Source organism: Glycine max, chromosome 13, assembly GCF_000004515.6.
Source record: "Glycine max cultivar Williams 82 chromosome 13, Glycine_max_v4.0, whole genome shotgun sequence".
NCBI lineage: Eukaryota > Viridiplantae > Streptophyta > Magnoliopsida > Fabales > Fabaceae > Glycine > Glycine max.
The window spans coordinates 25,980,539-25,991,339 of record NC_038249.2 but is presented as its reverse complement, the minus strand read 5'-3'; the positions used below and the strand labels follow the sequence as shown (position 1 = coordinate 25,991,339).

The following is a 10,801-nucleotide window of genomic DNA, read 5'->3' as shown; positions in this document are numbered from 1 at the left end:
TCCAGTAAGGGAAATAATGAAGAAACATAATTCCTTATACTGAAACTACAATGTTATACAATGAAAAATAAACAGAGAATACCAACATTAAAATAGTATGTGAATGTGATTAATTTAAAGAGTAAATAAATAAGTAACTTGCTAGTTCTTGTATTATTCATCATTAGAATTTTATCCCTTATATATATGTACTTTAAATTTACAAAATATTAATAGACTCAATCCTTTTTTAAACCTTATATATATATGTACTCTAAATTTACAAAATATTAATAGACTCAAACCTTTTTTAAAAGAGTTTAATAGTGATATACTAACAATACAAAATAGTTTTATATTATTATCGATCCATTCATCGTGAGTCATAATTAATATAACTTTTAAGATAATTTTATAAAAATTAATAAATTTATGATATTGTGATTTATGATTAGATTATACTGTTACTAAATAACTGTTTTTTATCTCCTAAAAAAGTGATAAGTACTTGGTAGTAATGTTTTTTTTTTTTAAATAAAATAAAATTGATTAGCCCTTTAATAGAATAGAATTACTTATGCTTTCTAGTGTTGTAACCTGTTGGGTTAACTCCATTACATTACTCTTTTCATTCACATCTGGGTAAACAATAGACTGAGTTGGCAACTTTAAATTTTGTCTCCAATCATTTACACACAGCCAATTTGTATTTGTCTGATACTCAAACTAAAATCATAATCATGGACATGGTTATCCCAGCAGTAAGAAACCTACAGAGAGCTTTTAACACAGCTCTCATCAGAGGGTGGTCATCACAGCATGACTTTATCAGAGTGGTCCAGCAAGAGATTACTTACTGATTTTCATCTCATTTTTGGTGCAGACAGAACGGTGGGAACAGACAAAAGGGAAAGATGATTAGAAAGGAAATCAATAAATAAACATACGTGGCCACTGGTGCAGAGAATCAAGCCCCTAGAACTAGAACTACAAGTGCAAATCAAAGAGATAATTAATGCCATTATTATAGGTGGTAAGAGAATGGGGTATCTGCTGCACTGCATTCTGCAATGGCTTTACCTATGTATGTGGAACCGTACGAATACACTTACTATATATATAATTGTTGATTTTTTATTTCTTCTAAACCATGGCATTCCTCACTCGAAAATTAAAGATTAATTTCCAAAATATTAAAATTTATTTAAAAAATTAATATTTTTTCATATGTTCGAGTCAAAAATTCAACTTTCACCAAATACTGAAGGAATAAAGTTATTTTTACCAAATATGTTATACCATGTTGGTATTGTTGATTTTGCAATTCATATATTATTGTTCACACAAGGTACACTTGCTTGCGCACGTTTTGCACTTTGCTAGGGTTATAGTATTAATTAATAAATAAAAAAAGTGGAGTAGAGTTATGGCCAAAACACCAAATAGGGTTCCAAAAGTTGTAGCCACTACTACACTAATGACTAATGCAAGCACAAGTATAGTAATGCTACCTCTCAGGAAGGTCTACTTCAGTTGCTAAAGTTGTTTGATGCGATTGTAGTCCCAATTTTCTGCCTAGTTTCCTGTCTGTCTGCCCTAAACAGAGAGCATGAGATGAGAGAGATCAGAGAAAGAAGAAAAAGTGTTGGCCATGCATGGTCCCCTTGTCATATGTCAGAACCTATGAAAAGATTTAATGTAGATACTATGAAAATATATAGTTTTTCTTGCTTTCTGATCACCTAACTTTGTATTAAATGCCATTCGATCATACATAAATAATGCTAGCTAGCTAGCCTTTCACTTTGGCTTGTTTATCAAAATACTTATCTCGTGCCTTGCATGAAACTTGAAAATTTCGTTCTGTGAACCTTCTAATAGGAACGAAGAAACTCAACCAATTTGATTCTGATTCTGTACTTGGGGTGTAGTTGTGAGAGATTCATGAGTGGAAGCTTAATGCTAAAATTGCATGGATCCACACTTTCCCATGTTATGTTACTTTAAAATTGCCTGTCTCAGTTAGTTTAATTGATTAAAAAAGTGTTAAAGTTGAAGAAAATTACACTAGTTCTAAAACGAAATTAATTTTTGCAATATTGGCTTTAAACTAAAATTAAAGATTGAGATTCAAGTTTTATTCTCTTTCTATTCTCTTCCTCCTCTCCTACTGGCAGTACAGAGATCAAGATAATATATATATATATATATATATATATATATATCAACTGTATTTGCACTTCGGATTAAACTAGTTTTTTTTAGCCTGTGCTGCTGAGGATAAATAATTTTTTATATAATAAATAAATATATTAAATTATATTTTAATTTACAATAAAAAAATTTAAATTATAATATAAGGTTATTTTTATCCATTAGTTATATTTTAAAAAAAATATATTAAAATTGATTTAAAGGGTATAAATAAAACAGTGGCATAAATTTAAAAAATACGACTAATAATATTGAGCATATAGATACAATAAAATAATTAAACAAGTAATTTGAGATGATTGAAATAAAATATGTTTTGCCAATTGCTGGGATTGCATGCAAAATGAATGTACTTCCCAAAGAAAAAATAGAATATTTAATTAAAATAGTGAAGAGAGTGATAATTTCATTTTTTGAATTATATAATATAATTTATGATAGATGAGTCATAATTTAAAAAAATATAGAATGTTTAATTAAAACTATTGAGTATGTGAATGAAATTATTCAATCTTAACCAATGAAAGATACCACAGGTTTATCAAAAAAAATTGTAGCCTAATCAATTAAAGTAGTCAGGAGCTACTGAAAACACTTTTTTTACCAAATAATAATTAACGTTTTTTTTATCTATATTAATTGAAAACTAGGAGAAAAAACACATATTATTTTTAATCAACTGAATTAGATTTCATTCATAAATAATTAACATATTTTCTAAAGTGGATAGTATATGTGCTTTTAAAATAAATATATACCATATTATATATATATATATATATATATATATATATATATATATATATATATATAAATTTTCTATTAGTTGCATATACATTCATATCTATTCTATAAATATGAAAATAGGTGCATGACACATGACTAACAAGCCTAATGTGTGATTGATAGAAAGAAAGAAAATAAGTGAAAAATAATGTTGATAAAAATAAAGAGAGAAAAAATGAGTGTTTGGTTTAAGAGAAACAAAAAAGAGGAAAAAAGAAAAAAAAATTAAAAATCAATTTTTATGTTAAATAACTGATTGTGAGGAATTCATAATCAATTATAAGATAATTGATTATGAATTGTAAAACAATTACGTTCTCGGTGTAAAATTGCACTAACAATCAATGATAATCAATTATCAGTAACAAATAGGTAATTACTATACAATTTCCGCTAAGTAAGGAAATAAAAAGGTGTGTATCATACTTATTTTTATTTCTCTTCTCACCTATTTTCACACAACCAAGCTCCACTTTTTTCATTTCTCACCTATTTCTCCTCCTTCTCCACTAGTTTTCCACCATTTCCTACCTACTAAACAAACCCTTAAATGTAAGTTGAATGTATAGTACCATAATATATACTGTCTGAGTAATTTTAATTTTTTTAAAAAATAATAAAGATTAATTTCATGTATATTATTAGTGTAAATTGTTTTATGCATTCAATCATTTAAAAATCAGTTTAGATATGAGACTTTTAAAGTAATATTTTAAAAATCAACTTTCTATACATGCATGATTTCTTATTGGTTAAGAGTGTAAAAACCTTACACTATCAATGTATATACTAGTTTCTCAAAATTATTTTCTTATGTATAAATCTTTAAAAATACATGATAAAATAATATTAACAAATATTATTTTTACAATTATTTGTAAAATATTTTGTCAAAACTACTCTTATTATTTACTGTATCAATTTTGCTTTTCTTGGTAAGACAGAAAGAAGAAGAAAAAAGGTAAATGATGAAAAAAGAAAAGAGAAGCAATGTATGATTTCATGCTTGTGCCGATTCTTTTCTTGACGTCTATTCCATTCCATGCCACGATTTTGCATAAAGAGTATATAGGGTCTCAAACCTACCTATGCATGCTTCTTCCGAAGCCAGTGTGTGGTCATTCAGAAAGAATGACAGCTGAATCGCAACCTGGTATCATACATTCAATTTTTCTACCAGACAAAGACAAACAAAACTGATTAACTTATTTCCACAGTCAAAGAAGATGTGGAGTATAATACATGCATTCAATCTCTTAAAAAAAAAAGGAAGAAAATAAAAATAGAAGTTTTACGTGGTGTGTAATAATGCACCTTCTTTTAATATTTAAAATTCATAATAATAATATATCTAATAATGGATCATCACTATTATACATGCGACCTTTAATTATATCTTTTAATTTACTTAACGACATGAACTATACATACCATTTAATAAAATATCATAAAAATATATTAATAATATTTATTCATATCTAATAACTTTTTTTAATTGTTACTAAAAGTTTTTAACATTTTTATTAAATGTTAAGTAAAAAAATATTACCAATGTTCACACGTGTAATGGCATATACATATTCAATTTTATTGCTTTTGTGATTTTTAAAAATATTTTTTATCTAATACTTGATAAAAATATTATTAAATTTCTTTTATAACATTTAAAAAATGTTATTCAATATAAATAAATATTATTAACATGTTTCTATTACATTTTATCAAATTTTATATATAATTTATGTTGCTAAAGGTTTTAACAAGAACAATTAGACACAATATTTAATAAAATATAACGAAAACATATTAGTAATATTTATTTAATATTTGATGATAATTTTTAAATAATATTTTTATTAAATATCAGAAAAAAAATATTGTTAAAGCATAGCAGCGAGCATGTTATGTTAGCATCTAATAAATTTAATGTGCTTATTTTTCGAATATTCTTGCTCCTTTGAATTAGGACAAATCAATATGAAATATCTCGACATTTTTCTGGTCTACGTCATATCACCTTTGTCACGAAGTGTTCGCTCCAGTGGATATCTTGGCGGGTTGTTTTATTTGTACAGCAAATTTCATGTACGTCTTACACTTTTTTTTTTACTTAGATGAATAAAAAAATTGTAAGTGCATATTAAAATGCGTGTTTTTAATTTGATTATTTTAAAAACAGTGACATAAAAATATAATGAAAATAGGATATAGTTTATATATATTATGGCCCCAAAATCAAATTTTAATTTGGATAGTTGCATATGGATATGTTGTTGGTAAACTATTAGTAGTAGATTTCACAGTACACTGTTTAAGATCAGGACTTATATCAGAAGAGACTGGTAATTGGATAAAAAGGAATGCATTACATTGGGTAAACTATCAGAATGCACTGAACTCCGGATATAGTTGTGTATTGAAAGCCGTTATTAGAGAATTTGTGAATGGTCTTGTCTCTGTGAGTGTAGAAGAGTGAAGTAATTTATTTGTTTAAATTAAAATGTTTTCATATTTTAAATTCATGATCATTTTGTTTGTTATATGGAATACTCTTAAAAGTTTAATTGGTTTGGTTTAATTGTTAGACTTATATTTTTTTCTTTTAAGTTTTTAGAAGTCTTATTTCTAATTTTTATATAACGAGACTCATTTTCGGCCTTTGTACTTTTTTGGTCGGGTCTTTCAATTTTATTTTAGTTGTTTTTTTTTTAATTGGGCATCAATAATTTCTTTAATAAGGTTTCTGATTTCGTATTAAAAACAGGCGAGTTCTAATTTACTTTTAAAAGTTAACTCAAAGAAGGATGACTACTTTAGCTTTATAAATAAATTGAATAAGCTCTTGATACAGGTTAGCATTTGTATATGATTCCTTGTCTGAGTAAGAGAGTGAGATAGTAAACTTTAACATTGGTGATTACTTTTTACTATGCCTTCTTTTACTAATTAAATGGCATTATCACTTGTTTTTTTTTAAGTGGTTAATTCTAGAATTGATGAATTAAATTTATGGAAGTGACAAATCACTTCCCGAATATTTTCAGTAAATAGGAGTAATTTAGAATTAACAGTTTAAAAAAAGGGATGTAAAAAATAGAAATAGAAATCCTTAATATGTTTTTGTTAATTTCTATCCAACTGACGTGGTACTTATTTCCAAAAGTATTAATTATAAAGTAATTAAATAAATACAAACCAATTAGTTCACACAACAACTCATAATTCATGAACTAAACCTATATCAATATTTACAAACCATTTCATTTGTCATGATATTTGGTTTCCATCTTCTCAGTTTATGAACTAATTTTTTTAATTTTAATGATGCCATAAATGTAAAGTATTTGTTGATTATATCAAATAATTAATCAAAAAAAAATTAGATGATCACTTTTGATGAAATTTCTATTCTTAATCATATTTTTTTCATTTCATATACCAGACTTCAACTTGAAAATTTGTTTAAAGAAACCAAATCTACAACCACTAAGAGGTTTGTGAACCAATCTATTTGAATTTAATTGTAGTTGTGGAAGAGTCTGTTTAAAGGGATTTAATTGAGGCAAAAATACAAGTGTAGTAGTATAGTAGATAATAAATATGCTCCCTCGAGTCAATCCAAACCTCTTCATCCTCCTTTCTTTGCCCAAAATAATAAGCCAAAAATACTTGCAATTACTAGCCCACCACCACCGCTTTCCAATCCAAACACTTCTTGACTTTGAAATTGAATCACCCCATATCCTATCCTCCCAACCCCAACCCTTATTTATTTCTTCAACAACCTCTTCCATTAGAATAATCCTACACTTATTTCTCCCCCACTCTTCACTCACCCCCATTATTAAAACACTGCTAGCACTCCCAAGTGAGGAAGATAAACAAACAAAAAAAGCCCTTTCTTTCTCACAAAGAAATTGTGCTAAAAGAAAGAGACAAAGTGATCAGAGCCCCACCCCTTCCCCTTTTCCCTAGCATTAAGAGCCTTTTTTTCTTCTCTTCCCTGTGCCATCTCTGAGACAACAAGATTCCTAATTAAGTCCCCAGCATGTATTCCTTTCCATGTTCCATTTGCTTCTCGTCCGGGGGGAATTTCCTTGTACTTTAAAGAACCTCTCTCTCCACACACACACACACACATAACACAACCTAACCCTTTTTTTCTTCACACTATTAATGCAAAAGTTGTGTGTATATATGCAAAAGCTATAGCTACAACATAGCAGGGGATGGGAGACATATGGTACTCTTCTCTTTTTATTTATTTCAATTCCCCTTTCCTTTTTAGTTCATCTTTCACACAGGCGATTCCTGTTGCCCTTTCCTCCATTTTTATGTATTTGATTTTAACTTAATAACCCTTTTATTTATTATCTTTCATTTTATTATTATGTTGAGTTTCTAATGTGTATGAATAATTTTCTTTTTTTTTTTTTGGTACCAGATGCCAAGATGTTACTAGTATTTACATTATGATCGATAAGATGGGTGAGATGCACAGTTACTTACACAGAGGGGGTAGTAGTAGGGTAGGTGAAGCTGAAGAGGCTATATAAGAAGGCACAAGTTATGTTGGTTCAGTTCAGACCGAAAAGCAAGACAAGAGCGACAAAAAGTTCTGCATTCTAGCTTCTGGATTATTGTTTTTGATATCTATCCAACTTTCAGTTGAGTAATTTCCCATTATCACCATCATGGCTTCTTCTAATAGACACTGGCCAAGCATGTTCAAGTCCAAGCCCTGCAACCCTCACCACCAATGGCAGCATGACATCAACTCCTCCCTCATCTCCACTAGCTGCCACAGAAGCCCTTACTCTTCCGGTTAGTTTATTTCTCACACACTCATCAAAAGTCTCTCTCATCACACTCACCTTCTATTCACACAACTTGATAACAAAACCCTTTCCAATATTCTAACCCTAACTTTGGCAATTGACTTTCTTACATACATACAAAAAATATTAATAGCTAGCTAGACATCATGCATGGTTTATTAAAAAAAAAACCTTAACAATAATGACAAAGTAATTTACATATAATTTTTAAAAAATTGTGGATGAAATTTTAGTGACCCAAGTATTAATGACAAAAATTATCAACAGTCACATGAAAATTTGTAAGTAACACTTTAATGTCTTGTAATTTCTAATAAATTGTTATTTATATGTACAAATATATGTGTCTTTTTTTCTAATGTTGGTTTTAAACTTTACAGGAGGAGGTGGTGGTTGTGAGGAGAGAAGTCCAGAGCCAAAGCCAAGGTGGAACCCAAAACCTGAGCAAATCCGAATACTGGAGGCTATATTCAACTCTGGAATGGTGAATCCTCCGAGGGATGAGATAAGGAAGATAAGGGCACAGTTGCAAGAGTATGGGCAAGTGGGTGATGCCAATGTCTTCTATTGGTTCCAGAACCGCAAGTCCAGGAGCAAGCACAAGCTTCGCCATCTCCAAAACTCATCATCAAAGAACCTGAACCACCATCACCACCTTGTTGATCAAAATCATCATACTCCCACTTCTCTCCCTCAAACCGCTACTACTGCACCCTCATCCTCATCATCTTCATCGTCTGAGAAATCTTCCCCAAAAGAGCTTATAATACCTACCACCAAGGTGTTCTCCATTGGATTCTCCGATGTGATGCCTAATTCTCCCACTGCTTCTGTGAACCAGACCTATTTTCAGACCCGAATTAATGAGTCCATTATGCTTCCGTCACCACCACCACCAGTTGAGGCTTTCTTCTTCCCAGTGCAACAACAACATCATGGAGTAACATCATCATCACAAGGGTTTTGCTTCTCTGAGCTGTCCAATGTTGTTCATCAACACAACAGCGTTGGTCCTTGCACTAGCCTCTTGCTTAGTGAGATCGTAGGCCATGGTGTTGCTTCTGCTTCTGCCTCAAAGAAAGACAAGTCTCAGGTGAAAATAATGCACCAGCCCTCACTGCTTAATTTCTGTGTCACCACTCCAACAACAACAGCTCCTTCTACTACAACCACTGTTGTTGTACCTCCCATCACTACTACCTCCTCTACTACTGTTCCATCCCCCCTCATGCATCAACTTCAAGGTATAATTTTATCTAACATATGAATTGAGGATTAACAAAATAAATAAGTTGCAGAAGATATTATAAAAACATTAATTACTAGCTAGTTAGTTAGTTTATTATTGACTATGGTTTTGCATGACAGTATTTGAGATAAAAAAAAAATAACTTATGATACTAATACTTTTTTATCTAACATATATGAATGGAGGATTAACAAAATAAGTTGTCTGAAGAGATTATAAAATATCCATTACTATCTAGCATTGACTATGGTTTTGCATGATGATCTGCAGAAATGTCATCCATAGTGCATTTTTTTTCCTTACCTTTAATTACCAGTGTTACGAGAAGAGTGTAGGATATTATTTAATAAAAATAGTTTTTATTTTTGTAACACTTTCTATGATAGAGATGAGGAAAAAGAAAGACTATAATAAGTTGAAGAAAATTTAGGTTGAATTTATAGGAGGGTACCATGGGATTTTGGGTCACGTGTGCATGGCTTTAATTGCACATGAGAGATGTTGTTCTGGTGTATCTCAGGTATTGGAGATCCAGGTGGTGCGGCGAGATCAATGGTGTTCATTAACGATGTGGCATTCGAGGTGGCTTTGGGGCCCTTCAATGTGCGTGAAGCCTTTGGAGATGATGCTGTGCTCATCCATGCCAGCACTGGTCAACCTGTGCTAACAAACCAATGGGGTCTCACTCTTCATTCACTCCAGCATGGCGCTTGTTATTATTTGGTGCGCAAGATAGCCCTATCCCTCGTTTAATATAATTTTTTCTTTTTCTTTCATTTTTCTGATCATAACTTCTTATTATTATTATTATTTCATCATTTTGCAGATATAGGAAGTATAAAGCTGAAGAATGATGATGAATGCGAGGTTCTCTGTCTTTTTTTTCTCCTTATCTATATCTACGTATGTTTACTATTAGGGTTATTAGATAGGGGTTTGTAGACACCGCTAATTATGAGAATGACTTAAGATATGCTCTGTGTTGTTCAAGTAATAGTATGGGATATTATGACTTTGTTGACCAGATCATATCCAACTTTTCTCCTTAAATTAGTTTAAAGCAAATTAATGATCGTATTATGACATACCTATATGATATGATGTGTGTGTGGGTTATTATGGATGTGTTTATTCATTTTAATAGTATTGTCAATTGGAAAAAATTTAATTGGTAATTTGAAAATGTAGTTAAAAATATTATTATATTTTAATTTGCACCGACGATACGTACGTACAGTAATTTAGAATTTGAAGTACTATTTCTCATATACGTTGCTTTTGGGTTGCGTATGATTAATTACTTCACGACGCTGCTTTATTCAAGTCACCTACGGCACTGCCAATGTTACATCTCAGTGAAATTGTAAACTTGAGTTAGTTCGGTATTAATTATCGCCATATTAATATACATTGAAATTTTATAACGAATGAAAAGAAGCACTAAAATTGAAGTGGAAGAAAGTACTTATTTAAAATTACACTATTATGTTTTTTTATCCAAAAATAGTTAAAGGTTGAGTTTTATCACCTTATCAAGTTGAACAAAATTGTATCTTATGGAAAATAGATGTGATCTATATATATATAAAAAAAATCAAAATTCAATCCAATTCAATTTAAATATAAGTAAGTTGTAAGATGAGAGATTTATTATTTTCACATAAGCATGTTTTGGTTTCACGAGTATATATTAGTAAGTTATAAAAAAAATTCTTAAAATGTACCTAAAGAAAAA

General features: G+C 29.8%; 1 protein-coding gene across 1 annotated transcript; it reads left to right on the top strand.

The window, feature by feature from the left end:
* Positions 1-6,683: 6,683 nt before the first annotated feature.
* On the top strand, positions 6,684-10,131 carry LOC100785125 (WUSCHEL-related homeobox 9). Its single transcript, XM_006594144.4, has 5 exons — positions 6,684-7,222; positions 7,424-7,803; positions 8,198-9,061; positions 9,587-9,789; positions 9,893-10,131. Exons 2-5 carry the CDS (start codon positions 7,674-7,676, stop codon positions 9,896-9,898), a joined length of 1,203 nt encoding a protein of 400 aa, XP_006594207.1. The 5' UTR covers positions 6,684-7,222; positions 7,424-7,673; the 3' UTR covers positions 9,899-10,131.
* Positions 10,132-10,801: the final 670 nt, after the last annotated feature.